Here is a 24,045-nt window from a genome sequence, read left to right as displayed (position 1 = left end):
GCCGGAAATCGGCTGTATCCGGGTCATCACCGCCGGCCCCGCTCACGCACAAGGGAGCTGAGGCGAAACACGTTGACCGCCCCCCCCGCGCGAAATCTACCCGCCTGGTTTCTGACCCTCCCCCGGGGACCCAGCTCGCCTTCATCTGCGGGCGCTGCGCGAGCCCCGGCGAATGCGACTCCCACTCCGCTCTGCCCGCCCCTCGCTGCGCGCACGCGCGTACGTGCAATGGCCGTTGGCCAAGCCGCGGTCCCGCCCTCTCGAGCCGCGCGGGGAAGGCGCCGGGAGACACGTGAGAGGGCCCCGCCTTTCCTGCCGGAGGGAGGAGCCTGCTCGGCGGCTGTTCATGGCGGGGCGGAAGATGGCGGACCTGGAGGAGCAGCTTTCGGATGAGGAGAAGGTACCGCGGGCCGGGGCAGCTGGAGCCCCCGGCGGGCTTAGCGACCGGGATGGGGCCTCGCTGCCTCAGGCGGCGGCGTTTGTATTTTTAGCTTCTTCCTTTCCCGGCGCTGTCAGTCAGAGTCTGCCGGCAGCGGGGCCGGCCCAGGGGCAGCTCCCGACGCGCCTTGTACGGTCCGAGGGCTGAAAATAGGCCCCAGGCGCCGGGCTGGGGGCAGGATCCGGTGTCCGATGCGTGAGGCCGCCCGGCCGGCCCAAAGAGCTCGGCCTCAGGCGCTGCCACTTTCCTTCCTCCTCCCCCCGCCTTTTCCGGGGCTCGCCCGGTCCTCGCCCTGGGGCGGCTGCTGCCTCTTGATCGGGGGTGCGGAGAGAGCGAGCCGGGTGGCGTCTCGGAGACGGGCCCTTCCCCTCGCCCGCTCGGGCCGCTCCCTTGTCTCCAGACCTCCTCGCAGGCATAGCTCGTAAGGGCCGAGTTCAATGTCTTCCTCCCGGCCCCCATTGCAAAGAGCCTGGGGGCGGCGTCTGTAGGAGCTCCTCTTACTTCCGGGGATACAGTGAAGGGAGAGTTCTTGCAGGTTGGAGGAGTGAGCCTCTGTGTGAATCACCTCCCCCCACCCCATTGATAGGCGAGCGTGGGAGGGGACTTCAGATCCCATCCTTAGAGGTGAATTGTAAGGGCAGAGCAAATACATTTCCAGGAGACTCAGTGTTTTGGATCAGCGAGATGTTTATAATTTTTCCCTTGGCTATGTGAAATCTTTCTTTGCTCACTTGGCCTCTGTGGTTTGAAAATAGCTTCCTAAAATGATGATGCATAAGGGAAGGGCATCTTGTAAAACCCGAGTGTTAAAGCTACTCTTGTCAGTCTGTCCTCCTTCTCTTGGACCAAGGCACATTGCAGTTGCAGATGGAAAAGGAGGCTTCAGAATCAGGATGTGGAGATATGCCAACATCATGGTGGTGTATAGCTCTCATGTCCTTATGTAACTCCTATTGCTCATCTCTAATAAATACAGTTTTAAGGCTGATGAAGCTGTAAAGGCAACTCAAAAGTGTGGGCGATTTTAAGGAATTGAGAGAGATCTTACATTTCCTTGAAATTAAAGAGAAGACAGAAAATGCCTTCTGTAATGTTAATTGTAATGTGGGAGCCTTCCTACATATCAGGCCTGCTAGCAGTGGATTTTAGAAGGAGATGGGTAAATGAAGTCACTGAGAGCAGTGAAAGGTATAGTATAGGGACGTTAAATATTGGTTAATTGAATAGTCAAGTAACCCCATGAATTCTTATCGGTTAGTTGACTATTCTATAGTGTCTGGGGGTGGGGCTGGTAGCCAATGCACTCTGGCCTCACTCCTGAACAACCAAGCTCCCCTTGTGGACTGGCTGCTTGTTGCCCAGTGTTGTTGACTCTGGTAAAGAGGCGAAACTGAGCTTGACTGTCTGCCCATGTGGCTCCTAGTACACTTCAAATGTAGAGCCATAGCGGGGGTAGGTCCAGGACCCAGTGGGAGCCAGGACTGAGCCAGGCTGCCTGCCTGTGCAGCTCCTAATATAATTTAAATGCAGAGCTGCAGCAGGGTAAGTCTACTAAAAATGTACTGGCTGGGGAGGGGGTAGGGTGGTGAAGGAAATGTATATAGTCAATACCATTAACCTATAAGTTTTTGCATATCAGTTAATAGATTATGCTATTACATTCCTCATATAGTAATTTAGCACCAGAGCATAGAATGGTTCATAGCTCCTAAGGGCAGAGACATTTACGGCTGTAGTTTTTCCCTTTAATTTATTGAGTACATTGTGTGTGTGGTGTTAAAAGCAGCAGAAATAGTAAAATTAGCAACCGTAAAGGCTAACAGATACAAATTTGTAGTTGACTAGTCCCATCCAAGCCTTGTATGGAAAAGTTACTTTAAAAATAGGGAAATAAATTGGATAGGATAAACTTGGAAACAACATTTACTTATCTGGCTGAGAAGTACTTATGGCTACTTGTCACTGCATTGCCATATCTTCACTCTGCTACAGTAAATAAGTTTCTGCCCCCCCTCCCCTCCCCAAATCAATTGACTCTCCCTCCACCTAATTGAGTCTAGGTTCTTCTATCACCAATCTAATGAAGTTCTGAGGTCTCTTCTTGCAATTCTGTTTCTCCATCCAAAATGTACAAATCCTTGACTCTCTCCTCCTTGCCCAATAATACATTCTGGGCTTGTGAAATATATAACACATGCACCTCAGTGCTGTAAGAAGTCGAAGGGGTAGCTGTGTTAGTCCATTTGAAAAATGAGTAGTCCTGTGGCACCTGAAAGGATACCAAAGGTATAAGATCATGAACTTTTGTGGGTAAAACTCACTTCATCAGATGAGTTGGAGTGAAAATACAGAATCCAAAATATATATAATATCAAAAACAATTGTCCATTACCTGTCAATTATAGCACCCTTGTTATTGAAGCTAATTAAGTAGGCTGTATGTGTCCCATTCATGGCTATTGATGTGAAATGCAAATGTCAAAGGCATAGGAAATTGGCTTTGTAGTGCATTAACCAGTTAATATATTTGTTAAAGACCAGGGAGACAGTATCCAACATGCAAATGAACTCCAGCTCAGCACTCTCTCTCTGTAATTGAGTGGTGAAATTCCTTTATAGAAAAATGGCTTCTTTAAAATCCATTATAGAATGGCCAGAGAGGTTTAAAATGGATCGGCAACCTATGGCTCAGTAAGAAGCCAAATATAGCTTTTTTTGCAGCTCGAGCTCAGGCCCTTCCTCCCCTCCCCCCCAACTTCCCCTGCAGTAGGGAGCCCATGTCGGTACTCCAGCCTTGTGATCCCCTGCAATATTGGAGCACCAGCTTCTTGCGGGGGGAGGAGCCCCAAGCCTCCCCACTGGATCCAGCTTGGGGGAAGAAGCCAGAAACAGCTCTGTGCATTGCCACTTCCCTACAGCAGTTCAGGGACACGCTTCCTTGAGGCTTTCCCCACTGCTCCCATTGGCCAGAATCCAGCCAGTGGGAGATGGTGCCTGGGAACTTGCTTCTGCACTCTGCACTGCATGTAAGTGCCTCCCACCCCCTCATGCCCAGACCTCTGCACCCCCAGCCCCTCTCCCATCCACCCCTGCTGAGACCCTGAACCTCCAGCCTGCTCATGCCCCTTCCTATCTGGCCGCAATGTCACCCCAAGCCCGTTCCTGTTCCCTTCCCTCTGGCCATACACCCTATCCCCAGTCTGCTCCTGCCCCCTCTCCTCTGACCAGACACCTACCTAGGGTTGTAATTGAGTCGACTACTCTCATTTGTCTCCACTTGCTGCCTCTGTATCAGAGGCATCAAGGGGGAAAAGCAGGAGCCAGTGTGGGGGGGAGCCAAATTAAAAGCCATTTCCCCCCAACACTATCTCCATGGCATCACCGCCTCCATTAAATGATATCTGTGAGTACAATGTTTCATTTATGCTATTATCATGTCAAGTACAATAATATTAAGTTGTATATTTTCAGTCATGCAAATGGGCATTCTTGTATGGCTCTTTGTTGACCACTTGTTCTGAATTTTGATGTGGTTTGAAAAGGTTGCCGACACCTGGGTTAAAACGTTCCTTGAGAGGTTTGTGTGTTATATCACTTCTGATGTCTGAATTGTGTCCATTTATCCTCTGTCTCAGAGACTGTCCAGTTTGCTCAATATACATAGGAGAGAGGTATTGCTGGCACTTGATGGCATATATCACATTAGAGGATGTGCAGTTGTATGAGCCCCTGATGTTGTGGCTTATGTTGTTAGGTCCTGTGATGGTGTCGCTTGTATAGATATGTAGACAGAGTTACCAATGGGGTTTGTTGCAGAGGTAGTTTCCTTGGAGAGTGTATCTGAAGTGTGGTGTGTGGCTGCTGGTAAGTGTTTGTTTCAGGTTGGGGTAAGGGGTTGTCTTTAGGCAAGGATTGGCCTGTCTCCAAGGTCTATGAGAATGAGAGATCATTTTCCAGGATAAGTTGTAGATTGGCGATGATGTGCTTGCTTCGGAGGGATTTTAGATGTGAGCTGTAGGTGATGACCAGTGGTGTTCTGTTTTTCTTGTCTTGAAGTAGGTGACTTCTGGGTACTTGTCTGGCTCTGTCACTCTATTGATAATAGTGGGCCTTGGGTTAGGGCTAATCTGGGTTTCAGGACCCAAAGAAGTCATGTGCTTCCCATTAACACTTCTTCAGATGGGTTAACCCTTTTCTTTGGCTTGAGTCATTTTGTCATTTTATTCCTTCATTGCTTTCCATGTCCTCTTAAAATATACCACCATCTTAGAAGTGCTCTGAGTACAAAGTGCTGAGATAATTGAAAGTTTTCAATTTCTGTAAAGCAGGCAGATTGACCAGTTAGGGCACAACAAACTGTTTGATAAGGTTCCTCAGGTATAATCACATATTCTATCTGACCTGCTTTTGTTCTCGCCTTCCAAAGCAGCAGGGTCCATACACATTACAACGTACTATAGTTTCCAGGAGTATTCTTTTGAAATATTAGGTTCCCAGATAATACTTTTTTAAACTTATAGATCATCTGTTTCTATAGCACTTATTTACGCACCTTATTAAGAATGTAAAAACAGACATACTGGGTTCATAGAATACTAGAACTGGAAGGGACCTCGAGAGATCAGGTCCAGTCCCCTGCCTTCGTGGCAGGGCCAAGCACCGTCTAGATCATCCCTCATAAATGTCTATCCAAACTGCTCTTGTGTATCTCCAGAGATTGAAATTCCACAACATTCCTAGGCAATGTATTCCATTGTTTAACCACCCTGACAGGAAGTTTTTCCTAATATCCAACCTAAACCTTCTTTGCTGCAATTTAAGTCCATGGCATCTTGTCCTATCCTCAGAGGCCAGGGAAAACAATTTTTCTCCATCCTCCTTGTAACACCCTTTTAGATACTTGAAAGCTATTATCGTGTCCCCTCTGTCGTCTCTCATCTAAACTAAACAAGCCCAATTCTTTCAGTCTTCCCTCATAACTCATGTTTTTAGACCTTTAATAATTTTTTTTTGTTCTCCGGACCTGCTCCTGTTTCCCCACATCTTTCTTGAAATGTGGTGCCCAAAACTGGACACAGTACTCCAACTGAGGCCTAATCAAACCAGAGTAGAGTAGAAGAATGACTTGTCTTGCTTACAACACTCCTGTTAATGTGTGTCCCAGAATCATGTTTGCTTTTTTTTTTTTTTTTTTTTTTTTTTGCAATGGTGTCACACTGTTGACTTATATTTAGCTTGTGGTCTGCTATGATCCCTAGATCCCTTTCTGCAGTGCTCCTTCCTAGACAATCACTTTCCATTCTTTATGTGAAACTGATTTTTCCTTCCTTAGTGGAGTACTTTGCATTTGTCCTATTCATCTTCATCCTATTTACCTTAGACTAGGGTTTCCCAACCTATGGGTCGGGACCCAAATATGGGTCGCCATTACATTTCAAAAGGGTCACCAGATATCTTCCCCAGGTGGCTCTTAAGGAGCCATTCACACATTTTTTGGAATTGCCCTGGGTCACCAAGTCTTCCTGAATTGTCAAAATGGGTGTTCCCAACCATCTGGAAAAGGTTGGGAACCACTGTTAGACCATTGCTCTAGTTTGTGCAGGTCTTCCATGACTTTTCAAAGATGATAGCTAGAGGCTCAGATTCCTCCTCTATCAGCTCCCTGAGAATTCTAAGATGCATTTCATCAGGTCCTAGTGACTTGCGGACATCTAATTTTTCTTAGTTATTTTTAACTTGTTTGTTTTTTATTTTTTTAACTTGTTCGTTTTTTATTTTAACCTCTAAACCTACCCCATTTCCATTAGCATTCACTGTTAGGCATCCCATCACCATCAATTTTCTTGCCAAAAACCGAAACAAAGTCATTAAGCGCCTCTGCCATTTCAGCATTTCCTGTTGTTTCTCCCTCTTCCCTGAGCAATGGGCCTACCCTATCCTTGGTCTTCCTCTTCTAATATATTTGTACAATGTCATCTTGTTACCCCTTATTTCTCTAGCTAGATTGAACTCATTTTGTGCCTTTGTCTTTCTAATCTTCCCTTGGATACCTTGTCTAGCCCACTACCTTGTCTTCCAAAGCCAAATGCTTCAGAGGGGATGAATGAATAGTCATCAAGTGATCCATCTATCATCAGTACTAGTTTCTGGCAAACAGGCTATAGATGCTCACAGCACAGTGTTGCTTCCTTGTGCATCTATTGATGGATTTGTCCTCCATGAACTTAGCTAGTCCTTTTTTGAACCCTGTTATAGTTTGATATTCATAACACCCCTGGCAAAGAGTTCCACAGGTTGACTGTGTATTATGAGAAGTGTTTCCATTATGTTAGTGTTAAACCTGCCTATTAATTTCATTGGATGACCCCTATTTCTCATGTTATGAGAAGGCAAAAATAACATTCCCTTATAGACCTCCTAGTCGTCTCTCTTTTTTTTTTTAAAGTTGAAGAGTCCTAGTCTCTTCATTCTCTCATAATGAAACTGTTCCATACCCCTAATCATTTTTGTTTCCCTTTTCAGTATCTTCTCCAATTCCAGCGTATATCTCTTGAGATGGGGTGACTGTATCTGCAGTTCATATTCAAGATGTGGACATAGCATGGATTTATATAAAAGCATTATGATTCTTTCTATCCTGTTAGTTATCTCTTTCCTAATGGTTTCTAATAGTTAGCTTTTTTGACTACAGGCAGTCCCCGGGTTACGTACAAGATAGGGACTGTAGGTTTGTTCTTAAGTTGAATCTGTATGTAAGTCGGAACTGGCGTCCAGATTCAGCCGCTGCTGAAACTGATCAGTTTCAATAGTGGCTGAATCTGGACGCCAGTTCTGACTTACATACAGATTCAACTTAAGAACCCCAGGCATCCCCAAGTCAGCTGCTGCTAAAACTGATGAGCGGCTGATTCCAGGAAGCCCGGGGCAGGGGCTTCCTGTAGTCAGCCACTGGTCATTTTCAGCAGCTGCTGACTTGGGGACACCTGGGGCAGAGCAGCTGGGGTGCTGCTGGGTTGGTCCAGTGGCGCCCAGAGCGGCGCTACGGGACCAACCGGCAGCGCCCCAGCTGCTGTACCACAGGCGTCCGGAGCAAAGCCGCGGAGCACGGGGGCAGCGGGACAGCCCAGACGCGCCGTGGCTATCCTGCTGCCCTTGGGCTCCGCGGCTTTGCTCTGCTCTGCTCCCCCTCCCCCTGGTCTGCAGACCAGGGGGAGGGGGAGCAGAGCAGAGCAAAGCGGCGGAACACGCGGCCAGCTGACAGCCCAGATGCGTCTGGGCTGTCCGCTGCCCGTGTGTTCCGCCGCTTTGCTTCCTCTCCCTAGTCTGCTGGAGACCAGAGAGAGGAACGGCCCCATTCGTAACTGCGGATCCGACATAAGTCGGATCCGCGTAACTCGGGGACTGCCTGTACTGCGAGCTGAGTGGGTGTTTTCAGAGAACTTATCCATAATGAGTCCAAGATCATCTTTGGATGGTAACCGCTAACTTTTATACACCATCCTTTTGTATGTGTAAGTGGGATTCTTTCCTAATATTCATTACTTTGAATTTCATCTGCTATTTTGTTGCCTGGGCACCCAATTTTTGAGATTCCTTTGTAACTCTTTGAAGGTGCTGTGGTCTTAACTATTTTGAGTATTTTTTTATCTGCAAATTTTGCCACTTTTGTTACCTGGAGAGCATAGGTAAACCATTGCTGTGGGCAATTAATTAAAGCCTAAGTTGCCCTCCCCACAGAAGCCAGATTCGACCTGGTATCCTGTATCTAATCCCCAGGTAACTAATTTTAGTAATCAACAAGCCAGACAATAATTTTAGGGCCAAACCATATATTTTAGAAACAAGAAGCAAACATCAGCAAATACAACTGTAGATGTCCCACCCTAACCCAGGAAAGATAGGAGATAGTACAGTCCCACACACACAAGGATATACATTACATAAAATGGTGATTGATTGTCCATGACCTACAACCTCTCAGCTAATTTTAAGCTTTAAGGGAGGACTAACGGGGAGATCCCTTGATGTTCGTTACTGGTCCAGATCCCGAAACAGCATAGGTCTTCGCCTCCCACAGTCTAACGCTCAGGATAAACACCGGATCCTGTCCGAATGTCTATGTCCAAAAGAGCCAGACGTCTGATTATAATTCCCAAAGTCTCGAGTGTAGTATGGAAGAAGGCTTTGTTGTTTGTTCCTTTTCCCAAAAAAATTATGAATATATTGAACGTATTCAAGACAGATGTTGAAATTTTACAGCAGAGACATACTTGATGATTTTTCCTGATTTAAACAAAGAACATATTTAAGAAAGCAATTTATTCAAGTAGAACTTTTACTCCTTATTCTGTAGATGAGACTTAGAGGAGAGTTTTCTAAATGGATGTGGAGATGTTTAGTCTAATTGTCAAATTTTGTGTCTCATTGGCACTTGCTATGCATGTCAGAACAAGTTTTATTTTCCTAAGCTAAAATGTGGTCAGCTAACCAGCTTTAGACTTGTTAGCCTGCATTTTGAGGGATCTTTTCAATAGTCCTTAAGATAAATCATTTGAGTTAACACACATGAAAATATACACCCCTTTGCCTGTCAAGAAAGGGCTGCAATATTAATACTAGAGTACAAGCGTGCTTCTGGAGTGGTGGAGGAAAACATGTTAATCTTGCCCGGCACCAGGAATAAGTCACACTTGTGCACATTTTGCTTTCCTCATGATATTAGTTGTCATGTAATAGTCATGCTGCTGGTGTTCTTCCTAGTGTAAGACAAGTAGTTTTTGCTGAAGTATAGGTATAATCCCAACAAAGAGGGTAGAAATGCAGAGAAGTAAGGAAGGAGTAATATAAAGATCTGTGCTGGATTTTATGGTACTGAATGTTTTCTGCCTGGCACATAAATGTGAGAGTATGGGTGGTCTAGTGATAGAATCCTGCATGTTTTCACGTTGTGTACTATAGGTTGAACTTCTCTAATCTGGCATCTTCAGGACCTGACTGGTGCTGAACCAGAGAATTTGCCAGACCATGGGATGTTAATATTGTCTAGCAGCATTACCAACATTTCCACTGCTTATTGGGCTCTGATAAAACATTTAACGGTAAATTAGAGCTAAATAACACAGAACACTGAGATCCAGGACTGCTGGCTGTAAACAAACTTTATGGGACCATGGGAAACTTGGCCACACCCATGATAAGCGGACATCTGGCTAACTAAAATAGTCAGACCAGAGTGTGCTGAATTAGAGAGGTTCAACCTGTAGTAGTGGATAGAAGTGCTTCCAAGGCAAAACTGAGCTTACAAGGGAAGGATATGCCTCCTATTGCTCTCCAATAGCCACTTCAGGATGTGTAAAAAGATAGTACCAGTAAGGTCAGGAAGAATTCCATCTGAGACTTCAGGTGATTAGCACAATGTGTAGGACTAGAAGCAGGCAGACAGATGGGACTTTTAGTTTCCTCTATGCTATTAGCATCCACACCCTGCTTCTCATGCTATTGTCTGCTGCCCAGGGGAATTAAGAGTGAGAGGGGGGCAGGGGAAGCAGCCTTTCACTGCCCTGCATGTCCCCTGGAAGCCATTTCATCTGCACTGCAACTGATGCCCAAATCCTTCTCTCCACTATACTGTCTGCTGCCCAGAGGAAGTGAAAGCATGGAAGGGGACATGCCTCTGAGACATGCATGATCTAGGGGTGTGAATGAGTAGTCGACTAGTCAATCAATAAGCATAGCCTTATCAGTTAATCTAGTCAACTACTCTCCTTGCTCCCTCTGTATGAGACGCAGGGTGGGGCGGAAGCAGGAGCTGGTGCTGGGAGAGCCGGCTTAAAAGCTGGTTAGTGCCAGCTCTGTGGGGTTGCCTGTCTCTTCCCCCCCCCCCCCATGCTGCTTGCTGCCTCTATCAGAGGCAGTAATGTGTGTGTGGGGGGGGGAGACTGCCGCGAAGCTAGTAATTCATACCGTTAGTTGACTGTTTAACCAATAGCTAACATTCCTAGCATGATCCACTGATATCTTTCCCCCAAGTCTATTTGGGGAACATAGTATTAAATAATTCAACTGCAGTCTATAGGCAAGGGTGACATGTATTGAAAGCCTACCATCAGAAGGCTAATCTATATACTTTGTTTAACACTTATTTCGGAGTGATAAAACCTCAATCAGAAAATAGCCCTATGTTTTATGGAAGAACCACTTCTTAGAAGCTTCCCTTGCTGATGAGGGAATACTGACGTCAGGCAGAAGTCATCAGTTAGGTAAGCTTTCATTTAGCCTCAGTAATTAGAATTTCTATCCTTAGAGGAAATGCATAATTTTTGTGAAAGAGAAATTCCTTTTAGAATGTGTGTGATCACGAGACACACAGTTAGGACATTAGCATTGACTAAAAGTACCTGCTGGAATATAAGGGTACTTTCATAACCTCTTGTGGTTATAACTTTTGGCACTAGCCATTAAGATCTGCTTTTAGAACTAAATTTACTCCTGGTGCTGACAGGAAGTATCAGGTGGTATTGTAATAATTTTTTTCCCGAAATCACTATTGAATCACAGGCATCCTACTCTCCCGTGGGGGGCAGTTTTAATTTTTGCTACTTCAATGAAAGATTGTCCTTTGAGTATGGTCTGTCCATCTTCTCTTCTAAACTTAGTCTGTCAAGTTTATATGCCTTGCACTTGTAACGAGACATGGAGACAGCAGATAAGTAGGAATGGAGTGAACTGGAGGAGTTAAACAGGATTTGAAAAAATGATCAGAAAAAAGGAAACTCTTGTACTGTCTCGTCCCCTGCAATTTAAAGGATTGAACCAGATTTTCTGTGTTCATAGTTAAAGGTAGCTATAGTTAAATAACAAATACTGTTTAATAAATATCTTGTTATAAAACAAAGTGAACCTAAATTCTACTGCATAATCTTTGGGTTTTCTGAAAATTCTGGAAATCTTGAGCAGTGTCAGATAAAGCAAATATTCAGGTTCTGTAAATTAGATGTACAATTCAGTAATCTAGTCAGTACATTTTTCCTTGTGTTTTTATTAAATTCATTTTGTTACTCATCTGCATATTTTCATTGAGACAGATATTTCTATTGACAATGCATAATTGCCAAAATTTGGAGATGATAGTGGAAGCAGGATGTTTTGGCAAAGAGTAGGGGACAGTTTGGTGGGGTGTGTGGGGTTTTTTTTTTTTTTTTTTTTTTGGCACCTGAGAAGTGTGGCAGTTTGTCCAGAAACATGGGATAGACACAATGGCTTGGCTTAAACACTGTTGTTCAGATTTCATTTAACCCCTTGATATGGATTGGGGCAATTTTGAGCAGTTATTTCAGGCAATATTCAGACTCATCAAGTTAGCATTGTTTAACTATTAAAATTGGCATTATGCACATTAAATACTTTATACCATAGGCTCTATGACTTGTTTATACTACGCTATATATTTTACATTGAAATGATAGGATGTTACATTTAGATTAATCAACTAATTGAATAGTCGATGCAGTTTGCATCGACTATTTGATTAGTCAATAAGGGTGCCTTTGCCTTTGAAATGTACCAAGAGCTCGGCCAACTCTTGCTACATTTCAAAAGCAAAGCACCACAGGAACAGAAGGCCAGAAGGGGACTCAATCAATCCCCTGTGGGACCTGTGCTTCCTGCTTTTGAAATGTACAAGAGCCTCTTGTACATTTCATAAGCAGGGAGTGTGGGGCCAGCCTGCTTGAGTCCTCCACTCACCCTGTGCTCCTGTGGTGCTTCTGTTTCTTTGCTTCTCCTGTCTTCCCTCCCCCGTCCCCAAATGGTGCTGAGGGGAATTGGCTCCCAGTCACCCTCCTTGCTTTCTCTCTGGCTGTGTCCAGACTCAAGGTTTTTTTTTGGAAAAAGTAGCCTTTTTTCGAAAACACTTCACCTGCGTCTAGACTATAGCCGCGTTCTTTTGAAATTAAATCAAAAGAAAGCGGCTTTTCTTTCGACGGCGGAAAACCTCATTTCACAAGGAAGAACGCCTTTTTTCGAAAGAACACTTTCGAAAAAAGGCATTCTTGAATGCAAAACAGGGCTTTTTCGAAAGAGAGCATCCAGACTGCCTGGGTGCTTTCTTTCGAAAAAGCGGCTTGCTTTTTCGAAAGTACTGCTTGCAGTCTAGGCGCTCTTTTTCGAAAGTATCTTTTGAAAAAGCTTCTTTCGAAAGAGGCTTGCAGTCTAGACGTAGCCCCTGATAGAGGCAGTCAGGGGGAGGAGAAAGTTGACTAGTGACTCGACTAGTCGCTGTCTGATAAGCATATGCTTAATGGATAGTTGACTAGTCACATCCCTACTGAAATGTGAGCATAATATTTATATTAGGGATGTAAATACAGGCAGTCCCCGGGTTACGTACAAGATAGGGACTGTAGGTTTGTTCTTAAGTTGAATTTGTATGTAAGTTGGAACTGGCTCCAGATTCAGCCGCTGCTGAAACTGATCAGCAGCTGACTACAGGAAGCCCTAGGCAGAGTTGCTCTGCCCCCGGCTTCCTGGAATCAGCCGCTGATCAGTTTCAACAGCGGCTGAATCGACTCCTGGGACAGAACAGCTGGGGCGCGGCCGGGAGACAGGAGCAAATCCGCAGAGGCGGGGGTCCCTGCCGCCTGTGCGGCTTTGCTCGGGTCTCCCTGCTCTGCTGGGGAGTCCCCCCCCCAGCAGAGCAGGGAGACCCGGAGCAGCTTTTCTCGCCCTGGAGGACGCGGTGGCGGGACCGCTGCGCTCTGGGCGGTCCCGCCGCCCCCGAGCTCTGGGGCGAGAAAAGCCCCATTCGTAAGTGCGGGTCCGACATAAGTCGGATCCGCGTAAGTCGGGGACTGCCTGTATGCAGGAAAAAGTTAACCAGTTAAATGATTAAATTGCAGTCATTTCACCAGTTAACTGGCTGGGGTCTAGCCAGCCTGCTGGGTTCCTCCAACCTGACTCTCCATGGGTGGGGGAGGAGGAGGGGCTGCTCTGAAGGGGTTAGGTTGTCTAGAAAGGCTGAAAGCACCTAAAGCAAAGGTTCTCATCCATAGGTTTGACCAGGGTTTTTTTTATCCTTCAGTTCTTACAGTTTCATTCAAAGTTCCTCCTCCCCTCCCCTCCCAGCTCTTCAGGTTGCAGAGATTCTAAGTTATTCCTACCTTTGAGGTTAACTGTCTATATTAGTGTCTAAATGTGTACAATTTAAAACAGTAAGTGAAATGTTCCATTCATCTCCGATCAGGCCTTGTAAGTAGTTATTCCATAGCCGTAGAATCTTGACAGTTTTTCCAGTCTGTTGCAGAATTAAGTGAGACTTTTTTTTTGCTTTCCCCTCCCCCCTTCTGTTTTGTCTCTTTGCCCTGTTGGGGCATCTCCAGGCCCTTCACCCCTCCCCTCCCAAAGGGGAGTTAGATTACACGCTTCCTGCTGTGTTGCATTGAGCCAATCATGACCACTCTGTTGACCATTTTTTCCTGCTGTGGAGTCATTGCTCTAGAAAACTGGCCATCTAATTCTGAGCTTTCAACAAGAGTTTAGGTGAACCAGCACTCTTCATACATAGGATGAAATTACCTGTTTCGGCTTCACTTCATTACTCTGGTATGAGTGGGTAGAATCCATACATGATTTATAGAATGCCCTGTAAGTGGACTGAAAAAATAAGGAGGAATATTTAAAGGTTCCCTTTTTATTTGTATTGGTTTAGCTGTGTTTGTATGCATTAATAAAGAGCAAGTTATGACAAGAAAACACAGTAACCTGTGACTAGATTTTAGTCTGCGGCTAAGCCATTTGGACACAGTGTTCAGTTTACTGGAAGATGGTGACAAAGAAGATCTCAGTGGGACATGTTGAGGCAGTAACACTTGCAAACTTTATTAAAAATAAACCTATCAATTTATGCCTCTTCACTATTTCCGTGACGAGATGGGTGCTTGATAGTGGGTGATCTTCTTCTGCCTGAGTCTCTGAATAGTTGTTTTTTTAAGCTTAAATGAAGCAAAAATGTTATTGTGGATATACTCTGAATGCTTCTCTCTAGTGGCTGAATATGAACTCTACATTAAGCCTTCAAAGATCTGCCATTGAAGATATAATTCTCCACCAAGTATTTCTGATTAATGAGAGAGGATTACCTGGAAATCACAAGTACTGCTTAGCAGAAAGAGCGTGATCTTTATGAACTAAGCTCTTCTGCTCTTGTTCTTATTGAATATGATTGATTGGCTTCTGTTTAACCTGTGTGCTCTCGACTGAGGGTTGGCCTTTCCTCCTAACCCCACTGGGGGTCATGCCCGTTCTGCCCTCCTATATGGCTATATGGTAGGAAGGACACTGATATGTGGCTAGTATTTACTGTTGAAAGTTAAAATTTGATAAATCTTTGAAATCCTTCAGTGAAAATTGACATAGAAGTGGAGACAAAATATTGCTCTTCTGGTAATTACTGCTTTCTAGTTTTCTAGATCTTATGACCTTTACGATAGGACACTGGCAATGTTTGAACAAGTTTGGGCTTCTTTAGAAACCAAAAGCTACAGCTTTTAAGTAAAGCCTTAGGAAAAAAAATCCATAAAAAGACAGGGGTTGTGCCCATGAAAGCTCATGATACCATCTACATATTCTGTTAGTCTTTAAGGTGCTGCAAGACTATTTTGTGTTAAGTTTTTTCAAGGTTCATACTGCTTGAAGCTTTTTCCTACTGTCGTCATAGTTCTGTGAAGCAAACTTGAGTAGTCCTTTTAATCACAAAGCTTCAGACCTATTTCAAATTTTAGAAGAAAGAAGATTGCTTGAAGTGTAAGCTATATGTTATACATAACATATAGCTTATTGATTTGTATTATGGTAGTGCCAAAGCCTTACATGGGATTGGAGTTCTGCTGCGCACACAGAGCAGAAGGAATGGTTTCCTGCCCCGAAGAGCTCACAATGTAACTGGAAATGTGTGAGTGATGAAGGAATCCAGGCATCAGGGTGGAGGGTAACAGCATGTGGGACTATATTTAAAAAATACTTGCTTACGACTTCAGAGTATCATCTGCACTTATTGTCTCTGTTATCTGTAACCTTTATGGAAAGCGCTGTCAGTATACTAGATGGAGACTTAAATATGTTTTTCTGAAGTATTTAACATTTTTTTTTTATAAACAGGTGTAAGAAAGCCAACTTTAACATTACGCCTGTTGATCAACTTTTAGTTGTATTTTATATTTGGCACTGTAGTTTGACTTCCTCAGAGTTGCTGTCATAGCATTTTTGCTTGCACATACTCACTACCATATATGGCCATGTAAATTGCAGATGGTCTGGCCTTTCAACCAATGTCACTTTCTGATGTGGCCAGAAACAGGAAGAGTAGTGGTTTGGAGCATCTCATCTGTGTGTGTGTGTGTGTGTGTGTGTGTGTGTGTTTTTAAGTCCAAATTCTGTATATGTAGTTGAAGAGGAAATAGAGCAATGGACTCAGCCAGTGCGTTGCTGGTTGATTAATAACATGCCTTGAGAGAAGAGTTGGTGGGTAGAGGGCATAGATAAGTCTGAAAACAAAGCATTTCTAAGGCCATGTCTATTTTACAGTATTAGTTGACCTAACTTACGTTGGCATATAACCACCACAGTAATTTCATCACTTGTGCAGGTCTATGCTTTGCTCCTTGTGTGAGCGGTGCACATCATTTCCAGGAGTGTTGTATCTATTGTACTGTCAGTGTGGGGCAGTAGGGCTATATCTATAGTAATGCAGTATCTACATTGACACTACGTAGCCCTAACTACCTTGGCTCTATGCTATTTGTGGTGGTGAAGTTAACTTATCCACTGTTCCAAGTAATGTCATCAAGAGCAAAATTTGTGTAGACATTTCCATAAGCTGCCTTGTGTCAATCTAACTCTGAGTGTAGACAAGGTCTAAGATGATACGTATCGCAGTCTGAATTGTTGACTTATTGCTAGTATGGAATTGAATCTGCCAAAAGCGAAACTTAGTGTGGTTTTTAGACAGTCTTTCTATTAAGCAGCCACCATTCTTGTCTGTCTGTCATGGGATTTTCAACTTGCCATTCCTGTGCACGCACCAACATGACCACCCCCGCCAGCTCCTGCTGGTGTGCTTTGCCTGCTGGCTCAGTGCTGCGCTGCTCCACTGCTGCTCTCCACCCCCTCCCCCCCCCCCGCGCTAGCCTGACAGTGGAAGCCGTTGCGGACCTCTTGCTGCTCCTCCGCCAGCCTGATGGTGGGAGCTGTCACTGGCCTCTTGCTGCCGCTTCCCCTCTGGGGTGAGGGGGACTGCTTGAATCCTCCACTGGACCTGTGCTCCCCGCAGCACTTTAGCCTTTGAAGTGTAGCAACAGCCTTGGGGCTGTTGCTACACTTCAAAGGTGGAGGCACCCTTATTGTCTAATCAAATAGTCGATGCAAATTGCATCAACTATTTGATTAGCTACTCAATCAAACTTTTACATCCCTAATCAGATGTTTTTCAGTGTAACATGGGGCAGAGGTGACACATGGGTGAAGCATGCAGGGTCATGGGTCTTCCCCCCCACTTTTCTCCTCCCTTTCCACCACTTGCACTTGATGCTTCTGACAGGTATGCCAGAAACAAGGAGATAGCATTCTCTGTGCAGCTGGGTGGGGGAGAGGAGCAGGGCAGCTGGCTGAGCTCTTTTCCTCTTCCTGGAAGTGAGCAATGGGCAAGAGGGTTTTTTTTGGGTTTTTTTGGGGGTTTTTTTTGTTTTTTTGGGGGGGGAGAAGGGTTGGAACAGGCAAGGCAGGGCTTTGGTGGAAGCAGCAAGGGTGTTCCATTTTCACTGATTACAAAATTGATAATGCTAGTTATGGGAGCGAAGCTAGGTATGGGCTTGGATTTTGACTATACCTTGACCAAGAAATTTGGACTTGAGAAGATAGACTACCCCAATCTACACAATCAGTGAGGGGGCATATCTGAATAGCAGCACCAATTGCTAAATTACTTTGCAAAATGGCATTTGACAACTACCATTCACATGCAGACCAAAAAAGGCACAGAGTGCTCCTGCAAAAAGTAGGCTACTCATCTTACTAAGATTCTTTTTGACAAGTTTGAATGCACCATTCTTATGAGCTTTTATTTGTAATAATTGCAGTAAGAGTGCAAATGTCCATCTCTCTAACATAAGATATACAATACAGGTTGACCTCTCTAGTCTGGCACCATAGTTCCCCCTAAGGTGTGCGCCTGCACGGGCACACACCAAAAATTTGAGGCCTGCCCACCTTCTCTGCAGGGCCTGTACAGTTGCTGTTCCAGGGCGGGGCTGTGTGAGGGCGGTTGCCCTACCCCAGGAGCAGCTGGACAGCCACCATGTGGCCCTGGCTCTAGCTTCAGCCCTTCCCCCAAGGCTGGAGCTGCAGCCAGGGCTGGCTGTGTGGAAGGGGCTCAATTCTGCATGGTGCAGCTTGAGTCCTTGTGCCGGGGCTGGAACTGTTGGGCCAGAGTGGGGGCCCTGCTCAGGCTGTGTTAGTGGCAGCGCAGCTTGGGCCAGGTGGGGGCAGCCGGGGCTTGAACCAGTCTCCTGCGGAGCCAACTGGAGCCTGGGCAGCTCCTACCATGCCGGTCAGATGTGTGCTTAGAGAATGCCATGAGAGATGTGACCAAACCAACAGCTGGGCGAAGTCCTAGGTGTTTAGTGCACTGCCCCCTCTAGGGAAATACTGAGCTCTGCTCTCCACAAAGGATAGGCTGAGCTTCCACAGGTCTCAGCTAGACCACTCTGCAGTGCAGTGCTGAAGGAGCTCACCTGGGGTCTCCAGCCCTCCAGAAGTGCCCGGTGCTGGCCCCACAACAAGAGCAGCCTCCCCACCCACTGTAGTCATTGCATGGAGCAGCGAGAGGACACTGTGTGGGAGTGGCTGCTCAGAGTAAGGTGCAAAAAAGCCACAGTAGGGAGTTAAGCAATAGCTGACCCCAATGGCCAGCCTTGAGGCAGGGGGATGGTCCTGGGAAGTTTCTGTAGAGGAGGGAAGGCAGAGGGAGCGCACCAAAGACAACCTGGCAACCTCCCCCATCGGCCATGGGCTAGCCATCACTCCCAGTCAGGAGCCGCTGAAAATTGGGACACTCCTTCAGCACCTTGAAAATTTTGCCAAGTGGCCAGTGCTGATTGCCTGTCACTGTCAAACTCCTATTCAGGGCAATAGCCACGTGGCCAGTGCAACTTGTCCTACTTGTGATGATGTATAACTAGAGAGTAACTTGGCTTTCAGCCCCCAAGTAGTGTTTACTGAGTTGGCGGGGGGAAAATTGTTATTTAACAGGAGTATATCAGAACTGGAGCCAGATCTTCCAGCTTGCCGCCTTCAAGCCCTTTTTATGTAACTAGTTCTTGAAGTACGTCAAACTCACCTGTCAGGAGCAGCTTACTGCAGTATTCCACCTTCAAGCTACCAGCTTGCTCAGCACTTCTCAACTCTCCCTGGTTCCTCTGGCATGGGGTTCAAATGCTGCCCTGCTGGGTACATGTATAAGCGCATCTCTTGAGTGCATTAAGCAATGGGATTGTAGAGGTAGTTCTTACCTCTCTTGTTCCCATCCTACCTGGTAGCAAGTGGTGAGTCACAAGAGGAGCTAGTCCCTTAGGAGTGGGCAGCTCTGAGGAGGTAAGTCTCCTATTGTAGGGTGGGGAAAATCATAGCTTGCACTTTAACCTGGAGGCTTGGGTTGGCAGTGAAAAATGCAGGTTCCAGCAGCTACAGGACTCCACTCTCTGCAGTTGCCCACTTGTCCTCAATTAATTCATTTATTGAAGATGAAGGTTCCCAGCCTCCTTGCTGCAGCATGGGCACCTCATTCGAGCAAAGCAGCTTTGCCATTCAAGTCCCTCACACTTCAGCCGTTGCTTTCACAGGCTTTAAGGTGGCTTGGTGGTGTTCTGGCTTTGCATATTGGCACGCAGGGAGAGAGGGATTTTTCTAACTGCCTGCGGTGTCCAATAAACACACACTTATGACAGTTTTGTAATTTCTTTACTTTTTCCTTCATTTCTGAAGAAGCTTAATGCCTCACTAATCATGAGTCAAGGGAAGCAATGCAGGGGGTGCCCAAGTGAAATAGGTAGGGCTGTTGAATATGCTAAGTAGGATGGCTTGTTTTAACTGGGTCATACGTTAGAATTAGAGCTGCACTCACTGTACAGTGTATTTGCTAGAGCTACTGTATAGTCATACAAAAGAAAGAGCCCCCATCCCCAAAGAGTTGATGCTGTCTAATCTTTCTGCTGGATTTAGATCAGTTATCCACAATTTAGGGTGTTTCCCAGTATGGTGGGTGGTGGCAGCTCAACCCTGGCACACCCTGCTACTCCTTAGGTTCCTTCCTCTTCTGGTACTAAAACAAGTCCCCCCCGTCCCCTTAACTGCCACAGTTAATATCTACAGAACAAATTTACTAGAGGCTCCAGCTTGTGCTGTTCCCAAGGAAACACATAGCTTCACAATCCTCTTTCTTTTATCCAGAGTCTTGCATTTCACCTCCCACAATGTCTCCTCACTACATGGGGTTCTCTTTCTTCCCTCCAAAATCCATGCCAAATGTCTTGATCAGCCAGAACCCCCCTTCCCCAAAACCATTTGCAGCCTCTGCACATGTAGACTGTGGCTGTCCTGTTTCCTGCAGCTGCAGAGGGAAGCTTTCCAAGACAGGAACTCAGACAGTTAAAAAGGGGGGCTAAAGTGTTCAGAGAGATGGCTGAAACTGTGGGGTGTTTCCTCACTTTCAATGACAGGGCAGGGAGAAGTTTGGTCTTGATTTCACTGGAGAAGATACTGACCTGATTCTTAACAGGGTGAAAGTATGAAAGCACAGGGAGGGGGAAGAGAGGTGCTGTCTTATTACCATCAAGCGGTTGGGGAGGGGGAGAGAGGGGTATAGGAGGCAGAGAAGTAAAAAGGCAACTGTCCTGCTCTGAATGTGCAGCAGGGGAGTGGGCATGGGGAAAATGGGATCCCTGCCCAGCCAATTCCCCAACAGGAGAGCTAGGGGAGAAGCAGGAAACAGGAGGCTGCTGTCCTATTGGCAGTTCACAGGGCAGGGAAGGATTTGGGAGCAAAGCAGAGAAGTTGATCTGATCTGGCAGTGCATGTAAATTACCCAGCTTTTTCCACATGCCTGGTGGCAGGCAATGAAGCAGGGATCTCTCCTCCCCTTCAGCTGGCAGCTCCTCCAGCTCCAGCACTATCTGGATCACATGATCCCCCATGTACTTCCTATCTCCCTGATTGGAGAACTCACCCCCATCAAGTATAGACCCTCTAGGGAGGTGGGGGAGGAGTGGGAGGAGAACTGGAGTAGAGGCTGGAGTCAGTATAACAGGCTGCTGCTTCTGCTCCTCCCCAGCAAGAGGGTGAATGCTCTGCTCCCCCTTTCTTCAGTTGAGCTACCTGCCTGTGCAGCAGTGCTGAACTTCTGTGCAGGGCTCAGAAAGGGGCCACGTGCCAATGTGAGTATATAGCTTACAGGTAATCTTGGTTGGGGAGCTCATGGATGCAGGAACGACAGGAGTGATACTGGGTGCTAAGCTGGATGACTTTTCAGGGAGTATGGGTGCAGGGTCATGTACCTTATTAATTATGCCTTGTTTTATTTTTTTTCTTACACAATTTTAATTACAGGCAGTCCCCGGGTTACGTACAAGATAGGGACTGTAGGTTTGTTAAGTTGAATCTGTATGTAAGTCGGAACTGGCTTCAGCCGCTGCTGAAACTGATCAGTTTCAACCGCGGCTGAATCTGGATGCCAGTTCTGACTTACATACAGATTCAATTTAAGAAACCCAGGCGTCCCCAAGTCAGCTGCTGCTGAAACTGATCAGCGGCTGATTCCAGGAAGCCTGAGGCAGAGCAACTCTGCCTCGGGCTTCCTGTAGTCAGCGCTGGTCAGTTTCAGCAGCGGCTGACTTAGGGACGCCTCGGGCAGAGCAGCTGGGGTGCTGCTGGGTTGCTTCAGTAGTGCCGAGGAGCCGCGCTACTGGAGCAACCCAGCAGCACCCCAGCTGCTCTGCCCCAGGTGTCCCCAAGTCAGCCGCTGCTGAAACTGACCAGGGGCTGACTACAGGAAGCCCGAAGCAGAGTTGCTCTGCCCCAGGCTTCCTGGAATCAGCCACTGATCAGTTTCAGCAGCAGCTGACTTGGGGACGCCTGGGGCAGAGCAGCTGGGGTGCTGCTGGGTTGGTCCGGAGTGGCGCTGCGGAACCAACCCGGCAGCCCCCAGCTGCTCTACCCCAGGGATAGGCAAGAAAAGCCTGGTCTGCTGGCGGGGGGGGGCACTAGCTGTACCCCCCCTTCCCAGCAGACCAGGGAGATGGGGGTGGCGGGACCGCCCAAGTCCTCCACGGCTTTGCTCCGTCTCCCTGGTCTTACTGACCTGGGAGACGGAGAGCAAAGCCTCGGAGCACGCCCGCAGCGGGACAGCCCGGGTGCGCTTGAGCTGTCCTGCTGCGGGCGTGCTCCGCGGCTTTGCTCCTGTCCCCCTGGTCTGCTGGGGGGGTCCAGCAAAGCCGTTGGACCCCTCCCCCCCCAGCAGACCAGGGACACCAGAGCAAAGCCGCCCAGGCGGCGGCTTTGCTCTGGTGTGTCTGGTCTTCTGGGGGGGTCCAGCGGCTTTGCTTGGACCCCCCAGCAGACCGGGGGACAGGAGCAAAGCTGCCCAGGCAGTGCCCTTGCTCGTGTGTCCCTGGTCTGCTGGGGGGGTCCAGCGGCGTTGCTGGACCCTCCCCCCCCCAGCAGACCAGGGAGACCGGGAGAAGGTTTTCTCGCCCCGGAGGACACGGGTGGCAACCTGCCGCCCATGAGCTCCAAGACAAGAAAAGCCCCGTTCGTAAGTGCGGATCCGACATAAGTCGGATCCGCGTAAGTCGGGGAGTGCCTGTATATATAATTTTAGTAACTGGTGGGTGCCACAGTTGCACACATCCAAACAAGCACATTTGACATCAATATTGGTGCACAAGACACAACTCATTCTGCTCAGGGATGGAAAATCTTAGAGGTCCTGAATAAGGATGTTAATGCGGTTAATTCACTAGTCGACTACTCAGTGGAATTTCTGTCGACTAGTCGATAAGCACTTCCGCATTCCTCCTTTGAAATGTACAAGAGTCCCTGCTGGGGGATCAGCTGGGGACTCTTGTACATTTCAAAGGAGGAATGTGGAATTGTCTATTGACTAATCTTTAACATCCTTAGTCCTGAACCAGAGAATTTGCCGAACCATAGGAGGTCAGTATTGTCTAGCAGAATCACAAACATTTCTACTGCTTACTAGGCTCGATAATCCATTTTGTGGTAAATTAGACCTAAATAACAGGACAAAACACTGAGAGCCAGTGTAAACAAACCTGTGGTTTGTGGTTGTAAACAAACGTTATAGGACCATGAGAAACTTGGGTGCACACAACCTGTAATACTTAAAATCAGCATTATATAATTGCAATCAGCTATAATATATCCTGCATAACTGTGCACAAAAACTGGTTCTACTAGTTAAACTACAGTAATTCCTCATTTAACACTATAGATATGTTTCAGAAAATGATTGTGTTAAGTGAAAACATGTTATGCAGGCTCAATTTTCCCATTGAAAATAATGGAAAAGGTGGGGGTTGCATTTCAAGCGGTGGTGTCTGTTGGGACCAGGACATAAGGTTGGGGGAGAAAGGGGACTAGGTTACAGCAGGGAGGGGAGGTGTTTAGCTCTGGGGAAGGGAAGGGGAGAGGGGTTGGGAGTATGCCCCTCTGACAGGTCTGACAGGACCCCCACGCCGTCAGGCAAGGGGGGGGTTGCTGGAGAACGGCGTGGTGAGCGGCGAACCCTCCGCTGTTTTGCTGAGAGGTGGGGGAAGCCCTGCGCAGCCGCTGGCAACGGGGTGGGTGGGGAAACCCAGCTGCCAGCCTGCAAACGGGCAGAGGAGAGGGGGCAAGGCATCTGGTGAGGGGGGAGTCAGCGGGGAACGGCACAGTGAGCGCTGAACCCTCTGCTGCTTTGCAGAGAGGTGCGGGAAGCCCCGCACAGCTGCCAGCAACGGGCTGGCTGGGGAAATCATGTTATTCCAGGGACGGATGTGTAATTCAAAAAATGTTCCCTTAGCACAATTTTTTTTATCATGAAAACATGTTAAGCGGGGCACGTGTTAAATGAGGAATTACTGTATTACTAGGGATGTGAAAGGATAACTGGGTAAGTGTTACCCTTTATTACCGGTTCTGCTTAACTGGTGAGGGCTGGAACAGCTCCCCACCCACCTTATCATGGGCAGGGGGTTGCTCAAGCTCTGCAGGGCCCACCTCAGGCTGTGGTCCTCTCCAACCTGGGGGGAGTGGGAGGCATTCTAGCCCGTGTGTGCTGATGCTTTCCCTCTCCTTAATAAACTGGTTAAAATTTTACTTCACATTTAACCAGTTAACCAGTTACATGGGATTTTACATCCCTAATCCTGCTTTCACCCCAATATACATATTATATGAGTGATTTTTACACATTTTTAAGCAGAGTTTACCAACCTTTACAGAATTTTCAGGGGGTAGCTAGGTTAGTCTCTACAGGATAAATTTAAACAATAAATGGTCTA

At 46.7% G+C, this 24,045-nt stretch overlaps 1 protein-coding gene across 1 annotated transcript in view; it reads left to right on the top strand.

Annotated features, from left to right (window-relative positions):
- The first annotated feature begins 248 nt into the window (after positions 1-248).
- Positions 249-24,045, top strand: part of CAPZA2 (capping actin protein of muscle Z-line subunit alpha 2) — a 46,350-nt gene continuing 22,553 nt past the window's right edge. The window contains exon 1 of the mRNA XM_075929194.2: positions 249-400. Coding sequence (XP_075785309.1) covers positions 347-400 — 54 coding nt within the window. The 5' untranslated portion in view covers positions 249-346. The remainder of the gene's footprint in view (positions 401-24,045) is intronic.

Source organism: Pelodiscus sinensis, chromosome 1 (assembly GCF_052426305.1).
Source record: "Pelodiscus sinensis isolate ZL-2025 chromosome 1, ASM5242630v1, whole genome shotgun sequence".
Classification (NCBI taxonomy): Eukaryota; Metazoa; Chordata; order Testudines; family Trionychidae; genus Pelodiscus; species Pelodiscus sinensis.
Note: the sequence above shows the minus strand (reverse complement) of the source record. Positions and strands in the feature narration are given on the sequence as shown.